The sequence below is a fragment of the Xiphias gladius genome, chromosome 21 (genome assembly GCF_016859285.1).
Source record: "Xiphias gladius isolate SHS-SW01 ecotype Sanya breed wild chromosome 21, ASM1685928v1, whole genome shotgun sequence".
NCBI classification, from domain to species: domain Eukaryota; kingdom Metazoa; phylum Chordata; class Actinopteri; order Istiophoriformes; family Xiphiidae; genus Xiphias; species Xiphias gladius.
In genome coordinates, this window is record NC_053420.1 from 20,799,349 (window position 1) to 20,816,897 (window position 17,549).

At 38.4% G+C, this 17,549-nt stretch overlaps 1 protein-coding gene across 1 annotated transcript in view; it reads right to left on the bottom strand.

Moving 5' to 3' along the window:
• The window catches only part of cpne5b (copine Vb), a 119,082-nt gene that overhangs the window by 32,847 nt on the left and 68,686 nt on the right, over window positions 1–17,549 (bottom strand). The window contains exons 7-8 of the mRNA XM_040116533.1: window positions 12,241–12,304; window positions 693–796 (exon numbers count right to left, since the gene is read on the bottom strand). Of these exons, the coding sequence (XP_039972467.1) occupies window positions 693–796; window positions 12,241–12,304 (168 nt within the window). The remainder of the gene's footprint in view (window positions 1–692; window positions 797–12,240; window positions 12,305–17,549) is intronic.

Here is a 17,549-nt window from a genome sequence, read left to right on the forward strand (position 1 = left end):
AGTATGAGGAGATGGGAGAGTGTTATGAATCCCTACGTGAATTGCCAGTTTTTCCCAATGATGGAAAATGCAGTTTTTTTTTCTCTTGCTTTTATGCTTCTTTACATTAATTGCCTGTCTTTCCTATTTGCTCTCCTGGAGTCATTTATGTAAGGCGTAGTCATGGGAGTTGTGGTTGTGCTGTGAACAGGAAACTTACCTCAGTATGCAGCCTCTTCAGTTGTGCATGCCTCAGTAACCACTGCAGCTCTCCTCTCACACTGTTCAGGTTCTAGTTTCTCTCTACTACACTATATGTCCTCTAATGTTCCATATGTTTTTGTCAGTGATTTCCATTTGAATTTTTGATTGTTATCGTAACCCCTATAATATTGTACTATAAAGATCTTTTTTCTTGTGTCTCCAATTTGATTTTCCAGGCTCTCATAGCAGAAGCCAATTTATCCTGTTTTAAGAAAGGCAACCTAATATCAGACAGTTTTTGTTTTGTTTTGTTTTGTTTTTACCATGTATTGTGGAAAACTTTGCTAGCACAGAATACAGCAACTTTAGTTCATTTTTATAGCACTTACCCCACTTTCCCTTTACATCTCAGTAGATTATGTGTGCCCTACATTATTTACTTCCTCAAACACCTACTGCTTCATTCAAAACACTTGGAATGAGAAAACAAAACTACATCAAGCACTCACGTTCCATCCTCGTTGCTTCTGTAGAAAACCATGAAAGGGTCTGACTTGCCAAAGAAGTCCTTCTTATCCAGCTTGTTGGCACAGAACTGCATAGTGGCGCTGTCCTGCGGGTAAGTATGGAGATGTAGGGACAGGAATTAGAGATGGGTTTAGGAGGGGGAAGGGTATCATAACTCCTTCACGATTTAAAAAAAATAGATGGTATTATTTATGTGCCCTGTTTCACTTTTCTTCCCCTGCTTCTTCTCTTTCATCTCAACAGCTTACAGTGGGACATCAGATGGAAGCAGCTGTCTGTGCATCACACAAGATACAAGATAATGAATACTGCATGCTGGAAATCCCTCTTTTCATTTCAAAAATAGGAATACTGTAGTGTATGTTCGTGTGTGTGCATGTGTTAACCCTTAAGTATTTTTCTTGGCATATTGTGAATGTTATTTTTAATTTTTTTTCTTTATTTTTTAGAAGCTTTTTATGTGATATTTTTATTATATTTACACCAGAGCATCGAGAATATTAGAGCACACCATTCATTCCAAGATAAGTATGTTTCCCCTTTGATCCACTCACAACAGCTCCTTCAATAATAGCCACCCTTCCAGACCTGTGAGGCTGTAATGGCTGTTACACACCAGAAAACCAATGCTTAGATGAGAATCAACAACTTTACAACTTTATTTTCTTATATCTCTACCACTAATTGGGCAAAGAATGTAAAGTTTGGCTTGATGCTGGTGCTAGAGGAATGGTCATGTTGTAACCAAAATAAAAAATTAAAAAGTTTTATTGTCTACACAAATTATTTTGCAGACTCATCTTGTCTGGCTAAACTCTACATTTTAGACTTTTATCAACCTTTGGTACCCTATCATGTACTTTGTCAGCCTCATCTGTATATCCATCTTCACTTTGAGCATGGTAACATGTTCGCATTTTGCATGTTACTGTGCCATTAAGACCCAGCTATACTGCAAACCAAAATGATGACGTAAAAGTGCTATAGAGCAAGGTGTTGATTGACAGTGGGATTGGTAGTAGTAGCAACTCTGTAACTGCCTGTCTTTACAGGGTGTAAGAAGATTTAATGTAAATATCAACAAAATTGGTCAATGGAAGTCAAAGTTGAGTAGCAATGAACTCCTATACCACTGTGAAGGAGCTGAAGCGATAGCTGATGCAGTACATAATTTGAAATTAGCATAGGCTGATGCAGGATATTCGTAATTAAATTACATAGCATTTTGATCAACATTATTCAGTAGGAGACCTAATGAATGTTCTGTTCAGTTGGGTTAAGTGTTGGGTGATTATTTCAGTCTCTTTTATGTCAACATGTGACATCAGAGCCACCATGAGTCACCACCTAACTGCTGGTGATGAGCACAATTAGTTTCAGCAAGATTGTAAGAATACTAGGACTCATTGTCCTTTCCAATACATCCTCTCACACATACAAGTAGAGATAGTCTACATGCACACGCTCTACACAAATGTGCACAAACCCAATAAAAAGTGCTGTTGGAAAAAGGAACAGAACGCTCAGAGCACTAAGTCATTAATCATATTATTGAAAATAATTTAATATATTTTGGAAAAATGCACTTTACTGATCTGTATGAGGACATGGCTATCAGTAGTTCCAGTCTGATTTGTGCTGTGTTAATGTCACCTGCTCGCATGCTCCCTATGAACTACTGGCAGTCAGCCTACAATACACTTTATCTTTATCTATAAACACAGCCTAATGGTCCACTAGTAGTGTGTGTGTGTGTGTGTGTGTGTGTGTGTGTGTGTGTGTGTGTGTGTGTGTGTGTGTGTGTGTGTGTGTGTGTGTGTGTGTGTGTGTGTGTGTTCAGCTATGCAGGCATTGTAATCCCAAACCATAGTACCATATCCACCCACCAGCAGTCTTGCTAACGTTAGTGCCAGCTGCTTACCAAGTCTAATTCTAGCATGAGTAATGGTCATCAGACTAACCTCTTCTGATATCTGTCACAGCATCTGGGAAGCATCAGATGCTTCAAGTGCATTTCAGCCTCAGAGAAATATCAAATGCAAAGTATAGTTTCTGCTTTTGGCTTTGTGTTTTTATAGTATATTTTGATAGCTGCTTTGCCTCTTGATTTAGCCAAATAACATGATCATGTTACCATGAACCATATCTAGAGCCATTCAGGTACCATTCAGGTTAAAATATTGTGTTTTACACACAAATTGTAGCAGAGTTTTTGCTTCGGGAGTTATTAAGCAAAGAACTGCAAGATGCGTCATATTTTAAAAAATTTAAAGCTGCCAAATGATTACTTTAATCACATAATTTCTTTATTTATAAAAATTAGTGGCAATTATATTTTAATTAAAATTAGGTTCTAGGTTTAGATTAGATTAGATTCTTTCTTTAACATCCCTATTTTAGTACCTGCTATATGGTAAAAATGTTAATTTACATTTGCTTTTTGCATCAATACAGTGTATTAAAATCACAAATTTAATTAAAATATAAACACAGACAAAGATTTTAGTTGGGCAGTAACCCTTAACTCAGCTCAGGAACTGCTGGATGTAGTTCAGGTTACCTACACCAAACACAGTGCAAATGAAAGAACCTAAAAGAGCTCTCCACTGATTTAGCATTGCAGTGCTATAACATCAGACCCATGATGGACAGTTTAAAACAACAATGATCAAAATCGGTGCAGCAGAACCAAAGATATCGTCTTTTTTATTCCATACAGTGTATTCCTTTTCCTTGTCAAAACATGGCCACGACATTACCCACATTGCAACTCAACAGCCATTATATTACCATATGAAATCAGATTTAAAGAATTTATCATATAATGTCACATGGATTCCTACATTATAAACAGAGTGACGGCAGTCACAAACAGCAGCCTCAATCTTCATATTTATACATGTGTATATATGTATGTGTGTATGTATATGTGTGTGTGTGTGTGTGTATGTGTGTATAGGTGTGTATGTGTATGTGTGTATATGTCTATGTATGTGTATATATGTGTATATATGTGTGTGTAATATGTATATGTATGTGTATATATGTGTGTATATATATGTGTATATATATGTGTATATATATGTATATATATACATACATAATATACATATATATTTTATTTATGTATATATATGTGTGTGTGTGTGTGTGTGTGTGTGTGTGTGTGTGTGTGTGTGTGTGTGTGTGTGTGTGTGTGTGTGTGTGTGTGTGTGTGTTATATACACGTATATACACCTACCCCAAACAAATCAAGGACCAGCAGCAGATGCTGGGAGATGAATTATCACTGCAAGCCACCTCTTCTCGAACAAATAAGCCTGATTGTGCATTTTCTACACCAGTTGTTTATCATAAGACATCAAGCTTTTACCAAACCCCAAATATAAATCACTTGTGTGTTGTGCTACTTGTTTACTATCACCCCTCCCTGCTCTTGGCCCTCCCTATGTGGTGGCAGCGTAGGGAAGGGATCCGACTTATCTCTGGCATATGGGCTGTAGCTAATCTCTGAAACACAGTGGGTTCATTACAGTACATTGAGATGCTATAACAGTCGATTGCTGTTGTTGTCAGAGCCCAAGGCCTTACACTGGCCAGCCACGGCGCCACTAACGATAGCTTAATAGCTTTTTAATGTTGCAGCTTGCACCTCATGTCTGGCTGCGTGCCGAGTGGCAAATCGGCAGAAGAATGTGTGTGAGGTTGGGTGTGAGTGTTTCTGTGTTTATATGCCAATTTCCCATTTTAATTTCTGTATGCATCTTGCCACAGTGTTCTCTCTGTTTCATTATCACACACAGTCAGGCAGCCTGCAGCCCACACTTCCCCCTGACACACTCATGAAAACATCCACTCCACTCCAGCTGCGAGAGGAACTTTATCTGTATTCCTGCCCTCACCCCGAGGACACATACACATCACGTGTCTGCCATTTGACACAACCCCCCTACACAAAAGATCAGACCTCACTTTCTCCCTTTCCCACTCTGAATCACTTCCTTGATAACAGTCTTTTAATCCTCTGGGGGAATGTTGGCTCCCATGCTGCGTACTGATCGACACAAGCGGCTAAATGCTTATGTCATCTGAACTGGGAAAGTAGACGTATTTGCTGTAGCAACAGTGCTTTAAGATCACAACACCTTCAGTCAGTCAAATCTTAAAGACAGTCAGTTTTCCTTTCTGAAACACCTAACCCTTCTGCCTCCTCCTGCGTGCCCTTCTGGGATATTTTGGGTGTGTCTTCTCACCAAAAATTAGATATAAAGGGAAAATAAAGACTGACTAGTTGAGTTTATCAAATATTAACCCTAGCAACAGACAGTGAATATATGCCCTGCGAATTCAGTTGTTACCGTGTGCAAAGTTTTTTGAGTGATGCCATATTAATGACAGTAAATGGAGCTGACACCTACTACAGCAGATAAAATATAAGCTCACTGGCAACATTTACAGTAAGTTGGTGCGGTCCTGAAGGAGTGCTGTGCTATTCATCTGCTGCAGCCTGACAGTTTCTGTTTTTGTAGCATTCATTAAGTATAATGCCATAACTTGTCAGGTTGCCTTACTACCCACATTGACTATGTCATGGTAACCCCAGCACATTTACTCTTATTGGAAGAAAGGTTTTAGGTAGATCAGTTAAACTATCAAGGGGAGTACAGCAAAACATACTGTTTGGTTTTATATCAAGATGATAAACATGAGACCATAAATTTAACTGAAGTTTTATGGACCAAACCTATGACACATTTCCATTTGTGTTCAAAATATAAACTTAATAATGAATACACAGCATAGATTTATAACAATATATAATTTTGATAAGTACCAACAGTGTAAAGGCTCCATTAGTGCTGCTCCTTACACCCAACTGGACCAAAATGGAATAAGGCAACCGATCGACCAATACTGTCTTCAGTTAAACATAGACCTTATTAGTTGTTCACACAAGGTTTTGCTAGTTTGCCTCAGCCCAATAAAAAATAAACTGACTTCTGTGACTTCCTGACCTAGTTGTTCACAGTATCGAACAGGCAAAATCTGGCAACATTGCCACGCTGAGTCAGGAGGTGGAAGGACATACAAGGAAATCTCTGTGGAGCTAATAGGCACATAGAAGCATTTATGGTGATGGAACGTGTTTGGGATATTAAATATGCATCTGCTCCTGCCTCATTAGGGTTCTGTGGCACGTACGTACACTCTTGCAAAGGTCTGTGATCAACAGCCATTTGCTAATATGGAGAGAATCGGAGTATCAATATTTAAAGAGGGGGTAGAGGCAGGCTCAGTAGTCACACCCTCTGGGGAGTAATGAAGGAGTGTTTGTGACAGGAGAGGAGAGCAGTGTGTGTGTGTGTGTTACTGCAGCAGGAGTTACAGTTGCACTAATTGAGACAGAGAAGATAGTGAGGAGGAGAGGTGGTAAATGTATAGTATAAAGGCATGAATTAGTGTCAGCCAATGTATTTGTGTCTCTAGGGGTTAAATGGGGAAAAAAGATCAATAGCAAAGGCGTAAAGGAGAGTGACTAAATTAAAGGTGATGAGGTTGGGCAGAGAAAAAGGGGAGGAAAGAAGATAGGACAGGAGCAGTTAACATGATACCCAATGAGAAATGACTCCCTCCTGGTTGTATTGTAGTTCTGTGTGTGTTCAGCGTACACACACAACTGCACAGTAAAATTTACGATAACATTACATAGTAAACATAGCTAACATTCATATTCATCAGTGATTGTGCATTCTTTTACATTCTGCAAATTGGTAATTCCTTGCCTGGATTCCTCCCCTCTTTGCTTGCCTGATTTAAAGTCACTGGAAACTAAAATCTGTGATTTATGTTGTCTCGTTGGTTTGTAGCATTTAATAAGGATTGCCAAACAGTGTACGTGAGTGGAATGGCGCGGCAGCAATTCCTACTCTACTCTGAAAGCATCCTCTAATCGCTCTGCTCCCAGCTGCTCCATGTTTTTTTTAGTTTTTACATTCGATATTTTCTGTTTCCAACTTGTTCTCCGTTCACGCTCCGAGAAAACCTGTTCCCATTTGCTCCGGAGCAATTGTTGTGAATGCCACTCTTCAGATTTACTGCACAATGTGATGGGAAATTTAGAGGCATGAAAGAGGACAACAAAGTGAATAGGAACACAGGAATTGAGGTGAACACACTAGAGCTGTCACTTTTTTGCAAAGTCAAGTTCAATCAAATTTGAATGCAAATATACCGTATACCATATATTAAATGGTAATTGGTAATGTAGCAAACTACGGCAAATCCAAATTATTTCCAAACACAATGTTTCGAAGATTCTTCAGAGTCATGATTACTGCATTAGCATGGCCTAGTGTCCTCTTTTTTTATTAGCTTAGTTTACTGAAGGGTCACCAGGGCAGAAATATGTCAAGCTGGTAGTGAATTTTAAGAATGCCCTCTGCTGGACCACAAGGCGAATTATTTCAAACAGACTGATCTTATTATAAACTGTAAATTGTGAATTCAAACAGGTTATTACAGTTAGAATATTTTTTTCTCTAAGTTTGAAGGAAGGTTGCTCAGATTTGGATCTTTCGCTTGAGGTGAGGCAACAATTCTGCTCAAAATTAAAATGTTTTATTCACAGCGAATATCTGTGGTCTTCCTGATGACATAAATTCACAATCAAAGTAGAAAAAAAGGAGAAGGCTTGGAGGAAATAGGGCAAAAAGCTTTCAAATCAGACTAAATGAGCTGTCAGACACACACACAGTCACAGCAAAAATATATATTGTCAGTCAGGGAACATCACCATTGGCTGTTTGTGGCCAAACACACAGACTGCGAAACAGTCAGGTGATTAAATTTGAGCAAATGAAGTGAAATGAAAATCCTTTTCCTCAGTTTGTTATCTTTAACTGCTCCTCCTTTGACCACCATTCAAATGATGTTCAAGTACATCATTAGAATGGTGTTAGACCAATAAAAAGAGGTATCTAAGCAATAGAAGTCTCACTCCTAAGACCTGTATTACATTTTGTAGTTTTCTAATAGCGTTCTACAAAAAATCCACTCAGGTCAACAAAATCTACAGAACCAAATGTAGACATTAAATAACATACAACTCTCTTGACTATTATATCTCTCAGTTCCCAAGTTTGTTCCCGTGAGACTTTCAGAAGTACATTATCAGGAGTGTTCATCTTTTTGGTATCTCACGTCTGTGATATTTTAAATACTGCTATACAGAAGTTAAGAATACCTCCTGAAAGACTTTAAAAAGCACTAACCAGGGTTCTTTGATGTAGTCCCCCTTCAAACTGGTAGAGCACTGCAGTACTTTCTACAAAAACAGAGAAACTCAAACTGCACAACACACACTTTCTTCCCTGTCTGCATGTCTGCATCATAAATTAGGTTTAAATTAGGCAAGGTTTTTTTTTACAAAAAACAAACAGCAGAGTTGGCCAGTAATGCAGTGTAGCTTTGACTGAACACCTTGTGTAAAAATTATGAGGTTTAATTGTGACCATGAACAAATGTATTATATTTTCTTACTGCCGGGCATGTAACCAAAAAAAAAAGAAAAAAAAGAAAAAAACTGTTACAAAACATACTCACTTTTCTTGAGACTGTAATAAGGAATAATGTCAGTTCATGAATGTTAAATGCATTTTAACCTCTTCAACCTTGCCAGACCCACCAGCGGGTCCATCATTACAAACTCATGTTGTGAAAACAAGCATTTTGCATAGCCTAGAGAAGTTTATTTTAGATTCTAGTCCAGATTCCACTGTTTCCAAAGATACCAAATGTGTCAGGCTGACTTACAGGGAAATGTGTAAAATTATGTACAAGGAATCTTGGATTTGAATATTTTACTCAACATAAGGATCAAATAGCTTCAGCAAAGTGTTGGAATAGAGGAAAACAGAATATGTTTTTGTCATTAAGTCTGGATTTAAATGCCTCGTCTCACTTTAAAGTTCTTTAAGTTGAGTTTAAAGAGTTTGTGAATTACGTATTTATTCAATTCTTTTGATTGTGGAATAGACTTTAACTAAAAACATTTGCAGACCCCCAAATGCATCCATCTGTTTGATGGTCATAGCAAGAAGTGAAATTTTAAAGAACAGCCACCACTCAGACATGATGAAGAAGATAAGTGAGTGTGGCTGGGTCTACTTTAGCAGCTCCGTGTTTCCTGGCTTTGACAGGACATAGCAAAGTTTATAGACAAGGACTAATACAGGTGTCGGTATATTTTACAGTAATGATGCAAATGGTTGACACTTTTAGGGTGTGGCTACAGTATGGTAGGACTCCCAGCTTGGATGCTACCTGAACCCAGAAGGTACTAAAGATCACGATGCTTCTATACAGCCCACCCTTAAACCTCCTGTAGCTGATATTTTGGCCACTTGGGGGCAGCAAAAATAAGTTGTAGATGCAACACTGGCATATTATCACCATATAAAGTTGATATGGGAAACGTGTTGGCTAACCTTTTTACACAGCCAGCAGTTAGAGGTGTGTTTCTGGCCACCTAATGAATTTAAGTTCATCTTTAGCTGAGACTTTTCTGTCTGTTGTTTGGTGTTGGGCAGGCAGTGTACAGTGGGTTTTAGAGTGTTTTTGCTGAAAACAGCTGCCTGTTGTGGCAAAAAACAACAACACTGTGAGAGCTGTTAAAAGAGAGAGAACCGAAACAGTAAAGTTACAGACTGGAAAAACCAAAACACTGAGCTGAAAGACGCTATAAAGCTCTGTAGAGCTGAGGAAAAACGCTCTGTGAGGTCGTCACTACAAGCGACCACCTTTGACATACAAGTAGTCATGTGATAGTTGATATAAAAGTATTGACTATAGCCACTTTAGCTGATGAAAACAAGAGTCTGTGCCTCTATTACTTATGTGCAGTCTGTATTATTTCAAATTCCGGTGTGCTGGTGACTTCAAAGGTAACAAAGCATTTTGCAGCTTGAACCAGGCTTTCCATGTTAATGGGGATGTGTTAGTATATAAATGATTATAAAGACAGTTTGACTGTGCACGAATGTGTATGCTTGTTTGTGTATCCGTCCCACAGGCTACAGGGGAGAAGGTCAGGCGGAGCTGTGTTTTAATTAACCAACGCTCAGTCTCACACTATCATCAGTGAAGCAGTTTTTATAGCTAAGAGCTGGTACACGCCAGGCATGAAATAATCATGTATTGATTCACTTCACTGTCTTTGTATCTGCTTCTATCTGTCTGACTCATTCTCTCTCCCTTTACACACACTCACACACACAAATCTGTTTCTCTCCAGCTTATCACTGCTCGTTTCCTCTTTCATTTTCATTGCGCCATTTTTTTCTTTCTCCTTTACACTCTCTCTCTCTCTCTGTCTTTCTCTCTCTCTCTCTCTTTCTCTCTCTCTCTCTCTCATTATCTCTCTCTCTCTTTACCATTTGCTTTGTTGCACTTTAATGCTTTTCAATATCCTGTTCTAATCTGTGCACTGGGAGTCCAGTTAAGCAACCAAAGCTGTGGCACTGTGTTGTGGTACTGTCAGCATTCACCTCATCATGTACCTGGGCCGTTTGATTAGACTGCAGGCTGTTCTGCAGAGTGAGAGCAGGTGCCTTGTCTGTTATATTCTGAGAGGGGTTTGTGTGTCCAGTTTTGTAAGTTAGATTGAGAGATAGAGAGATAGATAGAGTCCTGGTTGAAATTATTGGCAACTCTGAATTTTAGTACAAAATTTAGAATATCTTCAGAAATAAATGCAAATTAACCAATTTTGTATGATCAGAATATTTTAATAAAAGGTCCAAAGTTACTGAATAACAAAAAAAAAATGCTTTCATATTGTGAAATAAAAAAATACGGACATAAAATGTAAAATTATTGACACCCTTTGGATGGATTTAAAAAACAAATTAGACTCACGTGTGCCTAATTTTCCACTGTTCACATGACCTGAATTAACCAATGAATGATGGTTTTACTGCATATAAAGAGGCTGATTGTTTTCCGTTTTTTTTTTCACAGTGGGGAAGAAAGAGAGCAGTCTGAGAGCATCAGAAATGCTATTATCAAAAAAAAAAAATTCCCAAGGTTACAAAGGAATCTACGAAGATCATGAAATCCCACTTTGAACAGTTCATAATGTTATCAAGAAGTTTCACCTTCATAAAACTGTTAAGACGCTTCCAGGACAGGGCGCTAAGAAGAAACTCAATGAGAGAAGTCTGCGAAGGTTGATGCGGATTGTGATAAAAACATCTAAAGAGCTTGATGCAATCTAGAGCGGTGGTTTCAGCCCATACCACACGCCGAACACTTAACCAAGTAGGACTTCATGGGTGAAGGCCAAGGACGACACCACTATTGAAAGAAAGGCACAAAAAGGCAATAGATAAGCCACAGTCTGTGATAATGTTCTATGGACAGATGAAACCAAAGCACAGCTCTTTGGGAACGCACTGCATCAGTCTGTTTATAAGCGACATAAATGAAGCCCATAAGGAAAAGAACACCCTACTTACAGTAAAAAATGCTGGAGGTTCTATCTTGCTGTGGGGCTGCTATGCTGCCTCTGGTACTGGAGACATTTAATGTATGAAAGGAATGATGAAATCAGAAGATTACAAAGGCATTTTAGAGCGAAATGTGTTACTCAGTGGCAGAAAACTAGGTCTGAGGTGAAAGTCTTGGGTCTTTCAGCAGGACAACTACCCATAGCACACATCCAGCAGTGCAAAAGAATTGTTGAAAAGAAAAAGATAGACTGTTTCAAACTGGCCAGCAACGAGTCCTGAGCTAAATCCCATTGAAAACCTTGGGAGAGAGCTGAATCTGCCTATGCAAAAAGGTCTCCTGCAAACTTAAAAGAGCTTGAGCGCATAGCATGGAAGAGCGGCAGGAACTACCAGCAGACAAGAAGCAGGTGCAAGAAGCTTCCAGATGGCTACAAGAAATGTTTAGATGCTGCCATTGTTGGCAAAGGTTCTGCAGCCAAATAGTGGTGAAGGGTGTAAATTGTGTCTGGGTTACATTTTGTGTTTGTATTATTTCACTATTTTGCATGTTTGTTTGTTTTTTTCTTCTTTTGTTCAGTAACCTTGCACATTTTATTAAATATCCTGATTATACAAAATTGGTTAATTTGCATTTATTTCTGAAGATATTCTAAATTCTGTACCAACTCAGGGGTGCCAATAATTTCAACCAGGACTACAGATAGACAGATGCAACAGCTGTCTTGACTCAAATGAATTAATAGGCGATACAGACAATGAAAGTGTTGCAATGTTTTTAAAGGGACTGATGGAACAAACACGGACGTTTTCAACTCTGTTTGTTCTGGGATCCTTTCTCAAAGTGGAAAATCAACAGGAAGTTTCCCTTGTCTGTGACTGCTCACCTACTCTTCATTTGCCCCTTCAAGCTTCCATCCTCCTCAATCCACTTTACGTGCAAAGCCCATTTAACCAGGCTTTGCTGACAGATGTTGGCCTGCTAATGTGTGCTTGGCAGGGGAGATTATTATGGCTTACTCACTCGACAATTGCTCAGCTCCTCTGCAGACAGGATGATAGTGCCACATTTCTTCCCTGAGATCCCTCTGTGGAGGAAAGAGAGAAAACAAAAGCTTAACAGAAGTGAAAGTAAAAAACATCTTCTATTTGTCGACTCTTGGCTCTTTACTCATCAATCAATGAGAATGAAGGCATTTTTTAAGGCAATTTTTTAAAATTTACAGAAAGTCTCATGCAAGTTTAATCATATTTTTTAATATTATACAATCTTACCTCATAAACGCAGTTTATGAGTGTGTTACAGCAGCGGATAGACTGTTTTAAAGCATTCTCCTTTTAATATTTTAAGGAGCAACTGATTTAATTTCTTACTTGACTCCTCATTTTTGGTGAACATGCATTTCCTGTGAATCGAATAAAGCTTGGGCAATCGGGAAAACAGTACCAACAACATCTTAAAATACCTTTGTAAACATACTGTCATGTATTTTCTATTCCTTTTTTTTTTTTTTTGACAGGGATTTTGTTGTATCATGTGTTACTTGTTTAATTTGTGGAGTACCTTGCTGAAGGGCAAAATAACAGTGCCAGTATATTTGAATCTTGACATTGTCTGCCTTGCAGTATTATCATCTAATGCAGACTGAGGTTTTGTGTTTATCCACATCTGTGTTATATGTGTTCATTAATTCATTCATTCATCCAGTTTTTAATCCATTTTGATCATATCTCACTTTCAAAAGGAAAAGGAGATGGCAAGAAAAGGCCATCAAAAACTCCACCCCTTGTCTCACCCTCAAACAGAGCATAGAGGGGGAATAGCCCATGGCCCAATTTGTGTTTTTCCCTTACTTTCTCACTTGACTTAACACTGTCCTATGCTTTGGAGTACAATAGGAAATATCTGTCTTTATGTCTTGGTAATGTATTTATGTACAGCGTCTGTGTTCAGATATTTGAAGTGCTGGCAGACTGTCAAATAAAACTAAATCTCCTCAGTTGTTTAGTCCTCTCAAGATGACAGGTTGAATTGAATTGTAATGCCCAGGAAATGGAATTCATGTATGAGGACCTGAGAAGTTGTGTAAGTAAGGGGAAAAGATATAAAAAAAAAGGAAAAGCTATAAAAAAAAAAAACATTATGTCAGTGACAGCTAACTATACACGATCCAAAAATACTATTTTTCTTTTCCCTGTTTTCCTGATGACAGCCTAATTTACCTAGATTTAAAGCCAAATAACTATACTAACAGACCACAACAACTGCCTCCAGGGCATACTGTCTACTCAAGAATGAAAGAAAATCAGTCCACAAAACTCAAGGCCCAGTCACACCAGAGAGCTGTAGCTGGTGATCTAACCACTAGCGAACCACATTAGTTAGTTAAAATTGCTCCGTAACTACTTTCTTTTTTCTGAAGTGGTGTCGTTTACTTTTTATTCTCAGGATAGATAATAATTTCATTCAGTAAACAGTTAGTGAGGGGGAAAAAGTTATACAACTCTTCAAGCTCTCCAACTGCCAACTGCTAACTGTCAAGCTAGCAAGCTAGTTAGCTCTGTCACTGTCAGGACAATCACTTATAGAAGATGTATTTGTGACATAGGCTCCTGTCTCGAAACTCCCTGCAAATCATGACTCTTTTCTGGAACAGTTTAGCGGAGGGTTTCATTGAAGTGTAAGGTGCAACACAGCTAATAAAGTAAGCTACAATAGCGTTCTCCGTTCTCTTCATTCTCTTCATCCATCCACCTTCATTTTAGAAACTCTTTATATTTTGTTTGATATATTTTTTTTATTCTATATGTTGTTATTTTAGTCTGTTGTCACTGCACTTTAAGTTGCTAATAATATTTTTCTAACCTGGTATACCCATCCTCCCTCATAGTCTGTGCGATGCTTGACATTTTTTACTCAAGTCTAAGCAGAGTTACCTAACTGGGAATTCAGAGAGACACAACATTAATTTTCAATCCTTCTTAAAAGTAAAATAGTCACAATTTAACATCCGCCACCCATCAAGGCCAGATTCCTTTGAATGTGTATTGTGGAAGTTAGCGTATCGCAAAACATGGGGGGAATTAGCATAGCGCATGGCTTGCTCAGCTGTCTAATAGAGTGAAGCCACTCTGGTTGGTTTTATTGAGATGCCTCATGACACATTTCATCAACAGCATCAAAATGGGATACATCCCATTAACATTCTTGATGAGCACATTCCTTTCTCCTAAAAAACATTTGTAAAACGCAGTGCTCTCCAGATTACACAGTCATTCACCCCAATGCATTCCCCTCATTGTTTTTGCAGAATATGAATTTTTTACAATTTTGGATAGTAAATGTAACCCGGGCAGCTATTTTGCTTTTTCCTAAATGTGTATAGCAAAGCAAAGTAGCAGTACAAAAACATATTACATAGGAGACACTGTTGGTGAAGGAGACCGAAAAGGTTTAGGACAAAGCCCAATAGAAATTTCCAGTACTTGCTGTGTCCAAGAGTTAAATGCTAGTGACAGTTCAGCGGTAAAGTTTCACATAAATAACTTCAGTTAGAATTTACATTATACTTATAGCAATGGTGGCAATTTTCAGACAATTTCCACAAAAGATTGATGTACTTGGGGCGGCTGTGCTTCATCTGGTACAGCGGGTTGTCCACTGATCGAAAGGTTAGCGGTGTGATCCCCAGCTCCTCCCGTCTGCGTGCCCAAGTGTCTTTGGGCAAGATACTGAACCCCAAGTTGCCTCACTTGTAAGTCTCATTTGATAAAGGCGTGTGTCAAATGAGTAAGTGTAAATGTAAATGGACTTGACTTGAAGGACTCAGGTTTTGCACAGTACCCGCTGAGGTCAGAAGAATGGATAAAGTGCTCTCCAGCTGTGTGTGTAAGTGCTTTTTGCTCTTTGTGCAGAGGGTGTGTGTGTTTTGAGAAGTAGATGGAGACCTTTGATCCACACAGTAAAAGACTCCCATCGATCTTCCAGTGGGGAAACCATCGTGGTTGCATGGGTGAGTGATGAAGGAAACTGAGTTTTGTTTTTTTTTTATCAGCTAAAATCTTTCTCTCTCTCTCTCTCTCTCTCACACACACACACACACACACACACACACACACACACACACACACACACACACACACACACACACACACACACACTCACACTCAAAGACACTTGGCTCCCTATCAGCCACTGGCTCCAAAATACAGCTTTCAAAAGACAAATGGCTCCATGTCTACATTCTTTTCTGCTCGTTCCTTCCTTCCTGTCCTGCAAATGAATCAATTCCCTCAGGTCTTCCTAGAAATACCCTTTTCTTTTAAGACCAAAGCTAAAATCAACAGACAATATATATTTATATAATAAGTATGTATCTCTACATATATATCTGTGTGTAACAACAAGTCCTCCAACTTAAACAACCAGTCCCTACCTTCAGATATGGGTCGTAATAAGCCGCTTGCTCAGAATACCTATGGGGAATTTTTACAGGACTGTTGTGTGTAAACAGCAATTCTCATGATCGTTTGCTCTCAGTATCCAAGGTTGTAAACAACCATGTTTTGTAAATATAATAGTCATAATTCTCCTGGATAAATCACAGAAAGGAAAACAAATCAGTTGGAGTTCATCTGCAATCCGTCTCCTGCTGGCTTTGATCCCTCTCATATGCCTGCTGCATCCCAAATATCCCACCCATCTCACTGCTCAAGAAAATATTGGAAGAAGGAGATGAAAATTATCAACAACTATCTAGTAATCAGTTAGACCTCATTTGCAGTTTTCCTATTGATTTTCATCAGCAAAAAAAAAAAAAAACCCAAAAAAACAGAGACTCAGACTGATACTTTATTTATAATTTGTTACGGAGGAGAGACCTCCTGTGGGCACCACAGAAGCAGTGCTCCCTCATATTACTGAAAACCTGAAAGGGTAATCTAATAAATGTGTAAGGCTGGCAGTAAGTTTGTTCTTTGAACTGCACCTGCGCAAATTAGAAAAGCTATTCTTGCAATAACTTAGGACCCCTGAAAAGAAAGAACTTCTTTTTTGTCTTTTTATTAGAAACATTGCGGAGTCAAAGCAGTGGTGCATGCATAATATAACCCACCCATTAACACAATGCTTCAAAGACCCACAGGGTTCAAACAGGAGCATTTTTGAACCTCCGATATTAAACAAAGGGGAGCTTTATACAGACAAAGTGCACACACGTGTGCACACAATCACACACACACACACACACACACACACACACACACACACACACACACACACACACACACACACACAGAGAGAGACAGAGACATATTATCGCCCATAGGAACATGTAAGACTAGAAATTACTTGCACAAAATCACTCAAAGCATAAAGACACTCACATACACACAGATATGTTGGTGCACACATACATACAACCACACACATACACACCGTTTTTATTCACAGTGGTGAGAATCTGTAATTACAGAAATCTTGAGTGAATCAAAGACTAAAGCAAACTAACAAACCTGCTGTGAATAAGGAATGGCTAAATTAACTTTGCCAAGGGGGATATGAGAATGACAAGAAAAGAAGGAGGGTGGGTTCAGAGGGAGTAACTGCTGGCTGTGTTAGAAAACCAGGCTACTCTCTAGTTTTCTTTTTCCAGCTTACAATGTGTGTCACTATGTATAACAAAGACTGTATTATGCATTTTTGGAGTGATATTTGCCACGGTATCACTCTATCAGTATGTCAGGATAAAAAAACAACAACATTTGTTTGCAATATTTTTAACCTGAAATTTTGTTGTCTTTATGAGAATGTGTGGTGAATTTCACCGCAATCCATCCAATAGTTGTTGTGATATTTCACTCAAAACCATAAATGTCAACCTCATGGTGGCGCTAGAGGAAAAGGTCACCAAAGTGATTGCGATTCCTCCCCTGGGCACCATGATTGTGTATACAAAACGTCTTTTCAATCTGTCCAGTAGTTGTTGAGGTATATCAGTCTGGACCAAAGTGGTGGACCGAGCGATTTCATGCTGCTAACATGGCTAAAAATTAGAATCTGATGAATTTTGCCTTCACAGTTTCAAAGTTATATAAACAGTAAGTATGTGTATATAATTTATAAAATGTAACGTTGAGGTCAACTTTTCTGTTTTCATATTTCAGTGCTATGCAGTGAAATATGAAAACAGAAAAGTTAAACCAATCTTCTAAAACTATTTTATGAAAAGAAGTCATGATTGAAATTAAACTTTGCACATACAGCCTAACATTCTCAAAGTTCTGGATTAAAGTTCTAGTCAATGTTTCACATTATTAGTATGAATGAATATA